The sequence below is a fragment of the Struthio camelus genome, chromosome 3, assembly GCF_040807025.1.
Source record: "Struthio camelus isolate bStrCam1 chromosome 3, bStrCam1.hap1, whole genome shotgun sequence".
Lineage (NCBI taxonomy): Eukaryota > Metazoa > Chordata > Aves > Struthioniformes > Struthionidae > Struthio > Struthio camelus.
Window position 1 is genome coordinate 92,895,771 of NC_090944.1, and position 19,204 is coordinate 92,914,974.

The 19,204-nt window shown below is 36.6% G+C and overlaps 1 protein-coding gene across 3 annotated transcripts in view; it reads left to right on the forward strand.

Moving 5' to 3' along the window:
- WDR27 (WD repeat domain 27) overlaps positions 1-16,125 on the forward strand; it is a 145,140-nt gene extending 129,015 nt beyond the window's left edge. For all 3 annotated transcript variants that reach the window (XM_009680961.2, XM_068939113.1, XM_068939114.1), the window contains one exon: positions 15,415-16,125. In XM_009680961.2, the coding sequence (XP_009679256.2) occupies positions 15,415-15,553 (139 nt within the window). In that variant the 3' untranslated portion in view covers positions 15,554-16,125. The remainder of the gene's footprint in view (positions 1-15,414) is intronic.
- The last annotated feature ends 3,079 nt before the right edge of the window (positions 16,126-19,204 follow it).

Consider the following 19,204-nt stretch of genomic DNA (forward strand, 5'->3'; position numbering starts at 1 on the left):
GATTAAACAGGTTCTTTCACTTTTCCAGTCTGTGTCCCTCCTGAGTCTTCCACAGCCAGACTACATGTCTGTAGTTTCTTATTTTGATTGTATGGAACCTGAGACATGCAGTAAGAAATTTGCCACAATTGTCTTTGGAACGAATGTACAGCAGGGAAGTAAAACCATTATTGTTTTGTCAGACTCTTTGTTATGTTTATGTAACATCCATTTCAAATGTTATTCAGAAAAAAGAAAATACTGACTTTTTTGTACACCATCATTCCCTATCCACTCTAGATTTTTTCATTGTTATTTTCCTCCAGATCTAAATAAGTTGAAGAAAATTAACCAGAAAAATATTTTTTCATTCTTGTGGATAAATTGTGTGATACATCAATGAATGCTTTCAATTATACATGAAAAAGCTGAGATATGCATTTGAAAGGACTTGATTGTAGTGTTGGAGGGCTACTTAAAGAACCTATGTAGTGTATTTAGCCACTTCCATTACTATTGCCTTGCGATCATACTGCTCACAAATGAAAAATGTATATTTTATACTGAAAATAATTTAACATTAAAATACGTGATTCCAAAGCAAGGGATATTGCTATTATAACCTAAGTTACATCTCTAAAATGATAGTAAGTTAACATGTAAATACCTTCTGTGGGGTTGGAGGTGAAGTGTGGTATTTTCTTGCTATAAAAGATGCTGTCTGTAGTTTCCTTTCATTCACAAAACATATACAGTAATAAATTGCACTTCCTTTAATTGTTCTACTTCAGTGCATTTGACCCTGTCCTGGGGGTATCATTTCTGGCGGAGAAAAGTGTAGTTCTTACTCCATAATCTTACCTCTGTTTGCTTAGTACTGCCGTTTGTGATTTTACTTTACACAATACGCTTTCCCATTAGCAGTGAACCACCCACTTATTATGGAGTGAGTAGTTACTGTGCTTGATAAGCACTAGCCTGAGCTGGAATTAGTGGCTTCGAAGTGTCAGACTACATGCATCCTTTGAGCAGTCCCCCGAGGTGTCAGACCACCAGCCTGGAGTGCCTTTTGGAACAGAACTTTGCAGTGCAACCAAATTTAATAAAGAACAGATTGTATGAAAGAACAGTTGTACTTAATCAGTCCTTTTCTCAGTTCACTTTTCATTGTTAAGATGTTCAGGTGTTCTAAAGTAACTGTTCTTTTACACTCTAACTTTCTGCTCAATCTTGTGAAAGCAACAAGAAAAAGGATAATTGTTTTTGACTTAAAAGTCTGTCTGCATAAAAACAGCTCTGATATCACAAAGCCCAAGCCACTATAATGATTTTATTCAAAAGTAGAAAGTTTGGAGAAAGAGAACATCTGTAGTCATCAAATCTCACCAAAAAAAAGGGGAACTTAAATTTAAGTTCATGATACCAATTTTATATAAAACATTCTCTCAGTAGTTCTTCTGTCCAGTAACATTTCATGTATGAGAAGGATTAGAACATGAATGTTATGGCTGTGGAACCATTCTCCAATTTCCCCACTGCTCATCCCGTGCTTTTATTAAGTCTGTCTGACTTATTTTTATTTTTAGAGTTTTTTTATATTGTCTTCTGTATTTGAATTTTAGCAGCTGGGATTTGATGTATTGATATATACCTAGTTATGTAAGGAACTTTTACTACTACTCTGTCCTAGTGCACTGCTCACATCAGGATTTATTGCCAAAAGGGCATGCTTTCTGGTATGCTAACATTTAATATGGCCTATTAAAAGAAAAACAGCATTTGGGGGCCTATGCAAGTTGTTATTAATAGTATAGCAGCAAGCAGCAAAACTGGATTTTTTGATAGCTCTGCATTGTAAAAAGTAACTGTAAAAAGTAAAATTGGTGTGTTGTTCCGCTTACTGGCGCTTTTACATGAGGGTCTGATCCAATGCCCATTGAAGTTAGTGGAAAGTCTCTTATTGAACTGAACAAGCCATTGGCTTTGGGTTTTGGGTTGGGTTTTCCTTAAATCTGGAAAATGTGCAGCGGTTTCCGTATAATTCTGTTCTGTATCATATGCATTCTCAGAGCATTTGCATTGCTGTAGTGAACTATATTTCAGCAGTGAGATAAGCATTATAGCTGTCGTGTTTCTTCAGCTTTAAAGGCAGAAAAATGTGGAGTGGATGACATTGTTTTAGGTGAGGCTGTTTTATTTGGTTTTGCTTGTTTTGCTGTTTGGGTAGTTTTATGCACTTACACAGATTCCTATCTGTGTTTGAGAAGGTAAAGTCAAACAAATGTGGATCTCTTACAGGACTTCCTGGTTCTATCTGTGGTAGCTTATTTCCTCAGGTTTCCTTCCTCAAGATCAGATTTAAATGGAAAAGATATCTAAATGTTGGTATAGCAGCAAGGAGATAAATTTAAAAGTGCGTCACGTTGCATTTTGGTCATGTCAGTTTCACACGCTAGAAAAGCTTGTCTGCAATTACTGGTTTTATTTGCTTATAAAAATGTAGTGTTAAATATAGATGCAAATTTTGCTTTTTTGAGCACATAAATAATACTTACTAAATGCTGACAGCAAAGAGGTGCAGGTGCTGAAATAGGTGATACATTTAAACAATATGATATAATAGGGACACTGTCCAGGAGGTTCCAGGGAACATCTCTCCAGAAGAGATGGACTTAATTTGAGTCATAAAGGAGCTAAGTTTCTAAAACTTAAGGTTGTATTTGGTATGACATTTCTATGAATTCTATATTTTTACAGGTAGGTCGGAAGGTAGAAGTAGTTAGGTAGAAAATAGAAACTAGGCTGCTGAGAACTGAACTAGTGATATATTTGCACAAATACTAAAAAATAAACTGGGGGAAGTGGAACGTCTAGCAGTAGATGCAGAGAGCCCTAGATGATGTATTAAGTTTATCACAAATTTAGTAGAAGAAGGATATTCAGTGAGACACTGCAGTACAAGTATACAAAATGTATAGGGAGGATAGATAGACTAAGTCATGCTAGCAGAAGAGGTTTGCTTCATGTTAAAGACAGATTAGGATTGGATAAAACTAAGAAACCTCAACAAGTAATAAGTAAACCTGTACAGGCTGAAATTCTGGACCTATATAGGAAGAATACAGTATTGGGTTTATATCCTGATAACACAGCCAAGATGGCAACCCTGACTGTATTATGCTACATCAGTAAGGGCAGGAAATTCAATAGGAGAGGGAGAATTCAGTTACCCTGTCACATCGGGATGTATGAAGAGATCAGATTTTAGATACTAACAATGACTGCTTCGTGGATAGGGAGACCACTAGGGTCAGCCTTTGACTACATTACTAAATACATAGAAATTTTATCTGGCTAGGGAAGTCCCTAGGCTGAACATAGGTGCAAGCTGTAGGAGTATCTCACTAATCCCTAGGGCATTTGTTTATGGCAGTCTTGGAGACAGACACCTTGATGGAGCCTGGCAAAATGAACCTTTAGCCTGATGCAGTATGTCTGTTCTTCTGCTCCAAATAAAAGCACTTGAATAAATGCGCTGAGAAATCTAGACAGAAATTCTAAATAAATTTACTTACATGATTTGGCTCTGCTGAAGTGTCTATTTGATGTAACCTCTTTTAAGAACTTTAAGTGACTGGAAACCTAGGTAAGGTCATAAAATTAAGATTATTGCCTTTCAGATCTATGTTTCTTGAATATTTTATTCAGGCAGAAAATTACATATAGAAAATACGATGCTTTAAAAAGAAGGTTTTGCTGTGAAGATTCAGTGGGAAGCTGGCCTTCGATGACCTCTCTTGGCTACCTTCAGTCAGTTGTGAAATCAGTTTAGTTAACAGGACCGTTAGAGAAGGAAACGGAAGTCCCACTGCTGAAAGACCACTGTTGGGTCTGTTTCTTTCAGCCACCTTGTGTTCCCGGCGCCAAGAAAGTAACAAACTGTCCTGCTTACTGCTTCCCTTTGCATCACCTCCTTGTAAGATCAGGCTGGCAGATCACTGTATCTGTATCTGGTGGCAAGTTCTATCAGATACCTGCTAATACAGTGCACAGTGTCCAAAATCTACTTGATCCATGAGTCTACATTGGAAAGGAATTTGGCTCTAGACTTCGTTTGCTATATTGGCTAGGCTTTCTATTGTCTGTAATGAGAGGCTCAACACCAGTTTAGATTTAGGTACCTGTATTAGAGACATCTAAGTTTAGGTGAGATTAATTACACCTGAAGTGTCAACCTTACTGAGGTTCTGAGTGTTCTGAGCCATACTGAGGTTTTTTAAGACATGCATATATTCACTTTCTGACAGTCGTCTACCATTCTTCAGAGATTTCTGTCTGGAAATCTGCGATGCGGATTCTGTGTCTGCGGGGAACAGAAATAGAGCAAGATGCTCTGCCCACTATATCTATGCACTGAGCCTATGGGAAGGAAAAGTGTGAGCATGCTATCTCTAGGTACTATGAAAGCCAAAAAGTCCTCAGGCCTTGAATGATGCGATATATATTCACTCTCTATACGACCATATGCGTGGACTCTACACCTCGAGGAACTATGATTAATAACTGCCAACCTATCTTTTCTAGATCTTCTCCTCACTTCCCATTTCTGTAGTAGGAGAACTACCTTAGCCTTAGCCTTATTTTGTCTTCTGTATGTGAAAACACATGTGGCTTTGATCTGACTCAATGCTTAGAGTGTAGCTGTCAGATTAAGCAATCATCTTTCAAGAAAACAAATCTTTTCCTGATAAGTGCTACTTAAATGACTTCTGTTCTTGGGTTAAACCACAAAACCAGAACTGGCAAAGCCTTCAAGCACTGTAGACCTTCAGGGATAAAAGTGGTGAGTGTTACACTGCTGTAGACATCAGTTTCAGAACCGGAAAAATACAATAAAAATCAGTTCCATATTGTCTCTTTTTCCTGATGCTGTAGCTTGTTGCTAGCTGTCAAACCAATACAAAAATCAAGTGCAATAATATTTTGTTGGTTATGTTTTTACTGACAAACATTAGTATTTAGTAGTAGTTGTTTTCCTATCAAGTTCACTTCAGTCATATCATTTGCCTTCTGACAGCTGTATATTTCAGCTGTGAGTGTGCCACTTGTAAATCCACAGATCATCTCTTTCTGTTCAATGATGTCTAGGAGGATAAATTTTTGTTTCTGTCATTGACTGCATCCACTGAAAAAAGATGTGGGTTTTTTTCCTAAAGCATGTGTTACTGTAGGCATGAGCAGTATTAAGAATCTAGAGTTTTATAATATGTTTTAAGGCTATTTAGGCATGTCATATAAAAATAAATGCATATGTATACTTAATTGATATTAAAAATCATTACAGTTACAACAGATTTAGTTCTGATGTTAGTCTAGTTATGAGTTAGTTTAAACTCATATGTTTTTAAAGAGACTTGGCACTTAGAGATTTCCATTGTTATTTAAAGTGTATAGTTTTAAAAATAAAAACAGTGGTCAAACTACTGTGGGATTTACAGCATCGATTTGGAATGTGGCTTATTGCCAGTTCTCTGAAATTGAGATTTATTGTGTCAGTAATGCCAGTATACTGCAATATGTGCAGTAAAAGATAGGGTTTGTTCTTGCTTACCACACTTCAAACCCATTGAGCACTGCCTTTTCTCAATGCTAATAATTAGCTGAAAACCACAAAACTGAAGATACTGCTGTATGGCAATACAGAAAGAGACATTCTATTTGTATTTTATCTGTGTGACTAATTCCAAGTTCATTTTCAAAATAGATACTTGCTAGGAAGATGTTTGGTTATTCTGACCTTTGCATAGATTATACTTGGAAGCCACATAGAGAGGCTGTTTTATGCTCAGTTATGCCGAGCGCAAAAGGCATGAATAAGACAAGCCTGTGACACTCCGAATAGCCTATAGAAGGTTGGTGCCTTTAGTTAAATCTCTGCTTTCTGAGATTATCTGAAAAAAAAGAGGAGAGAAGCAATCAAATGTTCATAAAGAGTCTGAGAAGAACCCCCAAACATACTGTATTGATCTGATTACAGGTTGGCTGTTGTGCTTTTTAGGTTTGAAATTTAGGAAAAACCAGCTTTCTCTTTTGCCATGAGTTCTGCTGCTATGGCTGATGCTTCTCCTCCATCCCTAGTCTGTGCATGAGGAAGTCCCTGCCACTTCCTCTTGCAGGTGCTGCTGTCAGAATGACCAATGTCACTCACTGGTAGATGCTTCTGTGCCCAGTGTCACCACCAGAGCTAACAGTGGTAGAGCTGCCTGTGTCCGTCCAGGGGTGAGTGAGACACTGTGCTGCAGGATGGGATCCCATTGCCCAACCGCAGGCTCAGTGTTTCCAGGATGGGATCCCATTGCCCAACTGCAGGCTCAGTGTTTCCATGGTGGTCAACTAAAAAGTTGTAACACAGAGCAATTTGAGTGTTTTTTAAATCTTTATTTTCGAAAGAAAGAAAAGGTAAATTTGTAATCAGAACGGTTCAATTTGTGATGGGCTTTGGTATAACATCTCTTGGTTCTATGTAATTAGTGATTCTGGTTTTGAGTAGCTTTTATAATATTGTTTTGCATATGTAAATTGTTTATGTAAAATCACTTGAATTTTTTTTTTTAAGTAGTCCCTTTATTTACTGTTTATATTTGCACAGCACAATGACTGAGGAGACTGGGAAGCACTTCTATTTGACAAGTGTCAATATATGCTGATTTAATAGACCAGAAGGCTGTGGGAGATAACTTTAGACCCTGAACTTATTGCACATGCTGTTTGGTAGCTGTGGAATGAATTGACATTTCCTTTGAAAAGCAAGACTACATTTTTCTTGTTAATTTAGATTCTGGGGTCTTGAAGCACAGACAGTGGCAAGGCTCCCTATGGAGTGAAATAGGAGTCTACGTGATCTTCAACCTAAAACGGAAACTTTAAAGATGTTCTTAAACTAAAGATTATACTGTAAAAATGATGTTAGAGCGTTCAAAGACAAACGTAAAAATGTGTAAATCAAATTAGAAAATGGATGTATAAGTCTAATTTGGTGTGATTATTTTGCCTCTTGCGTGCATGGTAGAATGCAGAAAGAATCTAAACTTCCATTGTGGGCAGTAAGCAGTGGCAGGCTCTTGTGTAAATGCTGGAGTAGCAATTTCTCTCTCAATGGCATCTAGGTTATTTGTATGTACTCCAGCAAAAGCCAAAAGATACCAGTGGGGAAAAAAAATCGCTTTAGAGGCAACAAAAGGTCAAAATATAATACATATGCTATTAAATGTGATATCTATATTACATTTTCAGCACTGGTTGTCACTGCAGTGGTCACACATCTAGCAGCAATGGCTATAATTGTAAGTTAGGATAAACTTCAAATTTTTATTATAGGTATTCTCATAACAAGCTGTCAGCTATAAAAGTTGCGTTATCGCCATTTTGTAGATGGAAAGCTGAAGCTAGATAGACTCAGGAAAGATTGAGAACTAGACAAAAACAGAATTTGAGCATCTAAATGGGGGGGAAAAAATAACCAAGGAGGCTGATGTCACAATGGCCGTTTAGTCCTCGATGATTCTTAGTTCTCTGAAACACACTTTCTGTACAGAAAAGTTACCTATGTGCCTAAACGCTCATAGATCTGCAGAAATGCACTGGTCTGAAAAGCATTTCAGATGATAACTGATCCCTATATTTTGTTGTGAACTGTAGGATGTATCTAATCACTCTTAGAAATAAGAGCATGATATAATTTTTGTCATTGCTTTTCCAATCCCATACGCAAGTATTAGTAAATAACAACAAAGTATATTATACTTTCCTTTCAGGTTTGATCACTTTTTTTCTATCATATCAATGATATATGCCACATAAGAAAATGAAAGAAGCAGCAAGGGTGACTGACTTGCCAAACCATAAACAAATGCTTCCCTGAACAGTGATTGCTACTTTGAAAGCAGAAATTGTAGCAGCTGTTCCTGTAAGCCCTATGCAACAATTTGACGTTAAGAATTCTTTATCTGATTGAAGCAACTTCAGGGATGATTTTACAGAGCTGTATGGGTTCACATCCTCTGCTTCTGGCAGTGAATGAAGGTGACTGGAAATTAAATGAACTAGTCAGTTAACGCAACTTACTTCCGTTAGGATTTTTAGTTGGAAAGCTTTTTATCAAGGAAAAATTAAAGTGTGGAAACTGAATTCTGTGCATCCTTAAATATAGAATCATCTCTCTCTCTTTCTCTCTCTCTCTTTTTTTTTTTTTTCCCACCCCTCAAATTCACTGACTTTTCCTACGTATCTGCTGCAGCTGAAGGCGTTTATACTTTGGAGGTACAGAGTTGGTGGATTTAGCAACTACAAAAAGCTTGTAAGAAGTGAAAAGGGCTTAAATTGGGAGGGATTTTAGAAGAAGCACAATAAGCAGGCAGAAAAGATGTAGAGAAATCCTGCTATTGCATTACAAAAGTCTACAAGTTATCAATGTTTCCATCATGATTTAAAATAGGCATAAAAGTATGTGCTTAGATGCTTACAGACACCATCCTTAGATTAATCTTTGCAGTTTTGGTTTTACATGTGCCCTCTCATTTTCAAATAATAGTTTGAATAAAGAAAACTGAAAATAGTAACCCCCTAAAAACTACATTCCTGTGTGGTCTGCTGAGATACTGCATTTTTGGCAAGATGTTACATTTTGCTGCTCAGCTAGTGGGTTTTTTCAAGATTTTTACCTCTGTTTGCATATTATACATGTTTATATATTTCTGCTGATTAATACAAAGCAAAATCATATTGTGAGCTTGCAAAGCAAGTCTGACAGGCATTGCTTTGGTTCTTATTATTTTTTGAAATACAGTATATCTTCAAACTTATACCATATGCATAAGGATGTCAAGTGCAAAATATGAAAGCAAAATATTTTTGTTATATGCATTACCATACAAAGCCAACTATTTGTGCTTCTTGCTTAAAAGCCTCTAGGTCTCTAATTTACGGCACTTTTTTTTGATGTAGCGTAACAATAGAAGCATGTTTTCCAAGCTTCAAAAGATAATTAAAAATACATACTATAGCTATGCAATGCCTATACCATGTCTTCAAATTAGTTAGTTAATTAACAGCAGTTTGTGACTTTACTGCAGTAAACTTGTATATCATCCATGGCACATCAAACAGAGGGGGATTATGTTCAAGAACAACTTGTTCACTCCCAGTTCTGGTACTGGATGTCATATATGTCTTCTAAACTTTGATAATTCTGTAATAAGCTCTAAAATGCACAAAACTACACTTTCTCCTCCGCCCTACTTGCATGTGTCACTACGGATATCCATTGATAACTAGTCCATGCTCTCATATCCTCTCTAATATTCCATAATGTTTCAGTGTTTGTCCCATAGCAAACCTTTTCATAGGTTTCAAATTATTCACATAACTGATGCCAAAAACGTGTAATAGTATGCAAGTTTTCTTTTTTTTTTTCAAAATTTGAGTAGTATATTGACTAATAACTACTACAGTTATTTCAAATGTAATTTAAAGCACAGTTTTGGAGTAGCATGTTTGGGAGCTGAGGGAGTTGAGTGAACTCATTTTCAGAAAATCCAATTTCATTTGTAAAATCTTAATTGCACAGATTGACAGCTGGTAAAGAGTTGTCAGCATAGAAATGTGGGTCTCCTGAGGTTTGAAATGCTGCATTGCTATTATTTTTTATTAAAAAGGTTTTATTTAAATCAAACTTTACTATTTTAGTATTCTACTGAGGCTAATTCTATCAGCATGTTTTGGTAATTTTCTGCTGATTGTTGTGCATTGATTTTAAAATATCTTTGGTTGTACTACGAATTAAAAAGACTAGTGAAAGATCTACTGCTTAAATTTATGTATTATTACAAATATTACACCTCTACAATCTTTATTACAAATATTACACCTCTACAATCTTCAGTGTTCAAGGTAAGTGATACAGTAAGTGTGTATGTAGTATAACAAAAAATACTATTAAGAGTTCTGCTACCAAGAAGTTTAGAAAGAAAGGTTTGTATCTCGTACATTTTTTTCACCCTATGTCTTAGTCTAATACCCAGCCCAATATTCTGACCTTTCGTATTTCTTACTTACACATCTCTGTTATGCAAGAAGCAACAAATGGACTGACGTTGTAGCCCTTGCTTAGGTTTCAAGGCATAAGCAGAAAGTAAATTGTTTGCAGGGAAGCCCCCATCCACTACCTCCATCTGCTAGTTTATACAGTACTTTGATCAGACTAGTGGAACAGGCCTGATACCTGCTTATTCCTGAGTATATGATGCAAAATGAAACTTCTGTCAGATGCCTGTACTGCAGTCTCAAACATACATTTTGCTTAGATAGTATGATGCATATCGGAGTAGCTACCAGTAACTGAGGCTAGAATAGTAATGGCTGATATGAGTTCCAAAGTCAGATATTTTGCAGGAGAATATTAATCTAGCAAACATATGTTTGATCTATGGGATCAAACACTGGAAAAGGGGAAGATGGGGACTTTCTTAGGATATTTTATTTGCTTACCTTTAAGAGATTGAGAAGGACAGCTTCAAATTTATGACTCAATCAATGCCTATATGAGAAGAAAGAATAACATTATTGGTTGACACTGAGACTTCCTAAGTTTTGAGTCCAAAACAAATACTTCACTACTTCAGTATGTTAGAAAAAATCAAAAATGAAGAATTTTGTGCGGTTCAAATAATTTCATTGCAACCATGTTATTATATCTGGCTTCCTAAAATGTCACTCATTTTAGTTTTCCAGTGACTTCTATCCCTTGCAACTCTGATGTCACTTGAAATGAAGTTATAAAACTGAAAGATTAGAATTATTTGAGTTGATAAATTGTACAACCTTTTAAATTTCTTACAGAAAAAAAGTGCTATGACTTTGTCACTTGCAACTATACTATGCTTCCTGGGACATAGCAAACTAAGAAATGTATTTGCTAATCATTTCCAGAATACTTCAGCTATTCCCTGTGTTTCTTTCTCTCTTTTCACTTTTCAGTGCTTTTAATGATTTTTTTTTTTTTTTTTTAGCTTTCCTGTTTGTTAGAATTATATTTCTCTGCTAGCTGCCCAGGTTTTGGTGTGAGAGAAGTACTCTCTGGTACTGCTGCTCACTGTGACATTTTATGCTAACATTGCTTATTTTGGGAAATGAAATATTGGCATAAATTAAACTTTTTTTGGAAACGTTTATTCAAATTTATCTCTTTTAATATAATATAATCTAATAATTATAATTTAATATAATATTTTAATATACATTGCTATTATCTTTGCTAAAATGTAATGAATTGTACTATTAATTAACATTTCTATATTGTCCAAGATGTAATACAGAGAGTAAAACTGTTGGTATGGAGGCCCTGCGTTGATCTTCAGTCACTTCTAAAGCAAGTATGCCACATTTAAAAGGGAAAATGCTTTTTTAGCAATCGGATATAGAAATTTATTCTAAAATGTGAAGGCTGAACTAGACTTCCTGTGGGTGCGTATTTAGCAATTTAGTTTGAATCAGAAATGCGCTTTTGAAGTGACTCTCCCAGTTGTCCTCACTTATCCTGCTTTGGTTCTCACTGAACACTCTCTTGAGGGTGTGAACTGGATTTGTCTCAGATTAAACTAAACTAAAAGATGAGCTGCAATGAGGCAGTCAGTGTGCTAATGGACTTTCAATCTATGGGGCTAGACTAGGGGTAGTCTGAATTAAACCCATGAAACATACATGTAATTTGGAAGTTGAGTCCTCAGCACCAACAGTTTCACTCTGCAGATCCGCTGCTATCGTGCCATACTACTTGCTGATGTAGACATGGCCACAGAAGTACAAATATTTGCAATTTTTTTTCACAGGAATGTACATGACAATTCTACTGATGAGATAGTCTGGCACATTGTCCTATAGCCATATGATCTTTCTGTCCTATTCCAGTAGGAGGAAGGAGTAAATAAATGCTGTAGAGGAGGGTGACGTTTCAGTAAACTCAGCTTCAAAAGGCAAACTAAAATTCAAGGATTAGCTATAGGACTTAGTGTAACATTTAAAAAACTGCTCAATATGATTCCGAAGATGATTACGGCACTTAATCTTACTGCACTAAAAAGTTGGATAAGTTTTAGGTGATCATGTAGACTTCTGCTTGAATTGAACATTCAAACTCGTAACTGTCTCCTCACAATTATAGTATTTTTGTTTTAACCTTTATATCAACTGACTGCTCTTCAAAAGTACTGCACTAACAGACATAGATAGTGTGAAATCCTCTATATTGCTGTAATGCAGGGTGGCAGCACAGCAAGCAGTTGTCTACAACATGGGTAGTAAATTCTGCTCTATTTTTACGTGGTGCTTGGTACTTAGGGACAACTTACGCTGTGGCTTTTGCAGAGAGGTGTTGATTCACGTTTGAGTTGTTCCTGTTTGAATTGTCCTTGTTTGGCCTGTGGAAGGAAGAGTGAGAAGAGAAGTGATAGGTACATCAAAAGCGAGAACAGAAGAGTTAACAAGGATGTCAATCAGCCATCATCATGACTGCTTTTAGCTTAGTTCTGTGAATTCCAGATGTAATGTCTAATAATTTTTTTTTTTGATGAAGCTTTTAAAACATTACTTGGGCTAACAAAAAATTCTAGGCTCTGTATACAGCGTATATTCCTTTTGCCCATGACAAGATATTGAGTGTAACACTTCTTAGGAGAGTTACAAAATCTAAGGGCAGCCTCTTTTATCCTTTGCCAATGAAAGCAGGTTGAAAAAGCAGGAGAAAAGAAAGGAAAGAGCAGAGGACTTTTGAGTAGTCGCTGAGGAAGTATGGGCCAGATAAATGGTTTGTTAGATAGGTTGAAAATCAGCTGGACTGCTGGGTTCAAAATATAATGATTAATGGTTTACTTCTAGCTAGTGTAAGGTGACAAGTGGAGTACCCTGGGGCCCAGTTCTAGGGTCGCTGTTATTCACTGTTTTCATCAGCAACCAGGATGGCAAGACAGACTGCCAAAGTGTTCAGCAAGTTGGCAGATTAAACTAAATCAGGGGGAGTAGCTGACGTTCTGGATGGCAGAACTGTAAACTAGAGAGACCTTGATAAACCTGAGGACTGGTCCAAAGAAACCTCATGAAGGTTCTTCATTAAGGAGAAGTGCAAAGTTCTGCATCTGGGACAGTACCAGTCATACGTTGGTATGGGATTTGAAGTGACTGGTTGAGCAACCAGCCTTTGGGTTATTGTGTTTGCCAAACTGAATTTGAGCCAACTGTATGCTCTTACTGAGAATAAGGCAAACCACGTACTGGGCTATATTATGTAGCCGTAGTAGCTACATAATCAAGGGCCAGCAGATCAAGGGAATTTATTACCCCTTCTCTTCAGTGCTGGTGAGGCCATACGTGGATTATGGGGTCCAATTTCAGGACCCCTAGTTCAGATGGGATGTTAAGAAGCTGAAGAGGGTCTAGCAAAGGGGTACAAAGATACTCAGCAGCGTACAGAACGTGGCCTAGCAAGGAGAAGTCTGGAAGGCAGAAAGTGAACTTTCTTGGTCCAGCTAATCTTTCTATGATTCTGTGGTTTTGTATGGTCAGAAGTGTGGAAATAAGGTGGTTAGATGGAATAGGATGGTCACTTTTAATGGATGATAAAACATCAGGACTCTGGAAGAAGAACGTAATAGTAGTTTAGGGAATACATTTACATTTAGCAAGTGGAAGGCATGTCTCAGTAGCATCAAAGGATTTGATAAGAGGTGTTGGCCACACACTGTGGCTTTTGAGGTTCAAGTTGGGCATCTGAAAAAAGAAAATTACTAGGAGAGCAGTGCAGCACTGGAATTGTAAAATCTGCTGTCTTTGTAGCTTTTCAAGATTTGGCTAAGCAAAGCTATGGCTGACCTGATCTAGTACTTTCAGTGGTCCCACATAGAGCAGAAGATTGGACTAGACAACCTCCTTGAGTGTTGTTAAAAATTCAGGATCAATTATTTTATTTTCAATTGAGAACTAAACAAGGGTTCTACATTATCTTCTTAATAATGGATCTTCAGTTAAAATAGAATCCATCTCAGATTTATAGGGTTAGGTCAGCTCTTCAGTAATAAGGTTAAATAATAATAAAAACACATTTTAGTTTTTCCAAGATAAATGGGTACAAAAACTTAGTAAGGATAGATCACTTAGATACTTTATAGACAGATCATCTTTCCAAGAATAAGGAGCTAGATAAGGAGCCAATGAAAGTCTTTGTGAAAGATGTAATTGTCTTGGATGGCTGAAATGAGTACAATTAGAAGCAGCAGGCTGAGTAGTCTACAGGCAGTAGACAGCCAGACAATCCTGAGTAGTCTACAGTTTTAAGATTATGTAAGTGAGAGAGAAGAAAATTAAAGAACTGTAAAGTTGCACCCCAGAGGAGATAACAGTTGTGAGAGATTAAAAGAATTTGTCATTGGAGATACTGCAGGAGGAAATACAAAGCCAAGGAGATAATTTATTGACCACAGACCACTTTAGCCAAAGGAAGAAAATAAATGAGTCAAAGACAAAGAACAGATTAAGAAAATTGAGGATGAGGAAAAGTTGTGCAGAACTATTAGTGATTTGATGAGCGTAGTTTTGATGAACTGATTACAGCATGAAATACAATTCTTGTTCCAGCTCTTCACTTTTGCCACTGATATCAGTAACTGTAAATCCTAACATGCAAGGAATAAACCTCTTGAATGAAAGATTCTGTTTATAGATCATCATTTTCCAAAGTACAGTAGGATTTCCAATGCTTATTTGTAGATGTAATTGCAGAAAATAGTATTTCTGTAATCTTACATTTAAGATTTCATGAGAATGATGAAAGAAAGCTAATGTAATTGAGGGCTCTTAGTGAATGTCATTGAGGCTTGCCTCTTTATAAAAGTTTGCCTTTTTCAGTATACTTTCTTACAAAGGAAATTACTGTACTACATTTAACACCAATAAAAATCTGAACACTGCATTTGTTGGTATGCCAGATTTTTAATTCATTTTAAGTATTTTCCATCTTCATTCATTCCAGCTCTTTCATATTTCTTCCGTGCTTCCTTCTTGAGCCTTATATGCTAAGGCCTGTTTGCTTTTTGTATGTGTTTATACATATGCTTCAGTTGATGTGTTAGCTGATCTTGACACAAACTTGAAAGTAATTGGAGTACAAAAATCAAAGTAGAAGGAAATTTTCAGACTATCTTGGTTTAGAAGTGCCTATAGCTTAAGTTGTTGCTTTTATTTTTGAAGTGAATCCTGGTTCTCTTAACATAAAAGTAATTTAAATATCTCCTTAATGGTCTTCATTCAACTGGTTGCCCATTAAAGCAAACTTCACTCACTGGAAAGATCTTTATTAAAGCCATATGTTTTTTTTCTTTTGAACTGCAGCTCACCACAGCCACCTTGGATGGCAAACTCCAGTTGTTTCTACCCTGATGTTTGCCAGCTTATGGAGCTTTGGCCCTGGTGCTCTGAGGATAACGACTTGCTGAGAGATAGGAGACCAGTAACTGGGCAAGAAGCATAATATTCCCTTTTAAACTGAAGTTTTCTTCTGATTTAGTTGTCTGCAAGTTCCTCAAACTGTTCTTGAAGCTCTCTGTTGTATAGATTAAATCTGTTGCCCTTATTTTTGCAATAAAAGTAAGAGGTCAAGAAAAGGGAGTGCTCATTCTGAGTTCATTCTAGCAGATCACCACAGAAGTGGCTTTCAGAAGACTTCTTGGGCTTCTGGGACTACAGCATATACTTAGATATATGCTGTAGTACTCTGCTAGACTGGGACCACATTCTGTAGATTGCAAATGCAGTAAAAATAACACCTGTTACAGTTTTAAAGCTACCTCTGCCTGTGGCCAAATATTTAAATTAATCTGTAAGAAGGAAGAATTTTCTGTCTTTCCGAACGGCCACGATAGTCCTTCTGTTATCGTCCTTTGAGGTTACTGTAATCAGCACAGATGTTGCTTAAAGGCAGAATTTTACTGTTTTACCCTTTATCCTATATTCTTTTTGTCTCTTAGGGGGTATGTGAGAAAGGTCATCTCTTTAGAAAATTACCTTGTTGCTACAGTCTGATATTATTAAAATAACTTTATATGCAAGTAAGTTATTTTTGTATTTTAATTACTGTTTAAATATTTTCAAAATATTTAAATAATATGAAAATAAAGTTATGGAAAAAAATTTTTTTTTTTTGTATTCTTCCTAGTTTACTTGTCTTGATTTATATGAAGTTTGTTAGACTTTTTTTTTTTTTAACTAGGTATTCTAAGCTTTCATGGATTCTGAGTAAGAGTATTCAGCATGTAAATGAATAATGGAAGAAGACAGATTTCTTTTGCCTTGAAAAATCATGCTGCCATCTCAGTTAAATTTGGCAAGACAGAATCACTAAACTTTACCAATCTGGTCACTTAAAAAAAAAAAAAAGCTAAAGGGGAAAAAATGGGATTCCCACTGCCACTTGAACATCAATCAATATGGCCAGATCACCTTCAGTACTGTAAAGAATGTTGTATATGATTGGCACCCCAAATTTCTATATGCAACATCTAGTATATGTAAGTCACGATGTTTCCATAAGTTTTAAACTTACGTTCTTTTGAAAAAAACTTTAGCTGTATTTTGCTGAGCAAAACCATATGCTGTCACTATGGATCACATTCTGATATTCCTCACAACACAGCAACACAACTATCTCATCAGTAGCTGTAGGGGTGGTGGGGCAGCTTAATGATACTCAGCAGGAGTCTCAGGAATCTGAATATCAAAATTAGGCCTGGTATGATCAAAGCAAATGTGCTACATACATGTGAATACTTTTTTTGGTTCAAAACCAAATGAAACAGAGGACACATTCTGCTACGTGGGTACATACTGATACCTTTGTGGATTATCAGCAAGATTAGAGTTTTTATCTCCACTGCAGAGAACCTCAGGATGGTCGTCTTCAAACTTCATTTAGGTGCTTTCTCGGTTATATCATCTGGACTCTACACCAAGAGTCAGTATTCGAATGCAGAAAACTAGCACGGCCCACAGCTGCAATTGCAAGGAAGGTCGTCTTAGCTGTGGGTTGAAGCTCGCTTGCTTGGTGGGGACAGATTCTTCTGAGAATTTGAAACATCTACTAAGGATGTGTGAACTGTAATTATTGCTAATTAAAAAAAAAGTTAGTCCAAATTTTGCAGACAGAAGAATAACATTCTTGAGGCAGAGGACACCCTCAAATTCTGAGGCCTTGCTGCAAGCATTGAGGTTGTCACAATCTCATGGGACAGAAGTGAAGGGCTTCCATTTTGTAGTTCTACTTTCTGGGACTAACCTCTGGCAGACCCCAGTCAGCCAGTGTGTATCTCAATAACCTCTCTTAATATCAGTTTGATCTTTGCAGAAAGGGTTCTTCCAACTCTGAGGGAGATTATCTCTATTTCCTTAGAGTAAGACTCAAAAGAGTAAGACTTTCTGGTTAGTTTTATCAAGGACTTGTGCTGGACAGAAAAGCCCTTTAGGACATTTTGGCTGTGACCACATCATCATCAATCCATGCTGAGTACATACTTTCATCTCCTCAGGACTGGCATATGTGCAGCTCCTTGGTAGCCCAAGAATTTCTTAACCCCTTCTTCCCTTAAGGGGTAAGAGACAATGTGCCCTACCACAGAAGCACTACATCTTTTCAAATGGAAATTCACTACAATTTTTTCATATATTGCAAACAAATTTTTTTTTTTGCTCTGGGTTCCTCAGAAATGCCTAAATGCTTGTGGTTTTCTGAATGGAAAACTTCAGCTGACACACTTCAAGTTTGGCAAAGTTAAATGCTTGAAAGCAGGTTTTCTAATGGCAAATATGAGGAAAATACAGTGTTAGATGGTGCTACCAGCCATACCTATAGGTATAATAATATTTAAAATTTTCATAGTCACTGAGTTATCCTTCTGAGATCCTTTTGACAGAAGGACACAGGAGACTATACTCAGTTACTGAAGGATTACAGTCATAAAATACTACTCTGCAAAATAGCACTCTACCCTCAGAAGCAAAATACATTTGGTTTTAAAAAGGCAATCCTGACAGTTCATGTTTTCAGTTTCTGGCATGAAGACAAGACTCTCTGAAATGAGGCAGTTCTAAAAGCGGATAGGAAAAGTTCCTGATTAACTAAGATGAATAACTTATTTCTGCTGTCAAACTGTCATAAACAACCATAGATATAAACACTTCATAGGTCATTTTGAATAATTTTGGGTTTGTTTCCATATTGTTTTTGGAAAAAAGTGACTACAGTATATCTCCCAAATCTCATGAAAATCAGAAGGCTGTCTTTGAAGGAACATGTGGCAATGTGTGAGGAAAACAGCTGGCAAAAGAACAGCCTAGTTTCATTAAATATTTATTGTATCATCATGTAGAATCTGTCCTTGAATGTCCTTAGATTTTGAGGGGAGGAGTGGTGTTTTCCTGTCTCTCTCCATGCTATTTATGCAAAGGACTTTCCTAGCTGAACATCTTCTATTGAGTGTCACAGAATTATTTTCTTTTAAACAGGATTTGCACAATATTTTGGTCTGATTCTTAAAGGGTTAGAAGATGTAAGGGGATCCAGGTCTGAGTTGAATCCTGTTAAAAACTGGGATCAGGTGGTTTGCAAAATATCAGGTGATATCCATGTTTGTACACAGAATGAAACTGGAACCTTTCTTAACTGAGAAGGTATACCATATGGGTTCGTGGCAAACTCTGGAGCTTGGAGGAAATGAAAACAAAGCATGGAAAAAAGCTTCCAGAAACAAGGAAAGTTGAGAAAGAAAGTCTATGTGTGAGAGAAAATGGTCTGGCTTACCTTGTGGATTTATGCTGTTTGTTTATTTGTGGGTAATGCTGAATATTACTGATGCTACTGTTGATATCTTGAAGAAAGGAGTGTGACCTGAGCCTCGTGTTAGCCCTTCATGGGCAAGCCAGCAGGCAAACAACCTACATTTGTGGTCCTGCATTTTTGATTGTGATTCCTTTTCTTTATTCAATATTACTTTTTTATCTTGAGGGGAATTAAACACAAGAAAATGAGTTCAGGATCATATTTTTATTTTTCGCTCCTGCTCACACTGAATGCAGAAGTCAGTATGATTACAAACTTTGCTAAGATTTCAACTGATTTTTATTTTAAAAT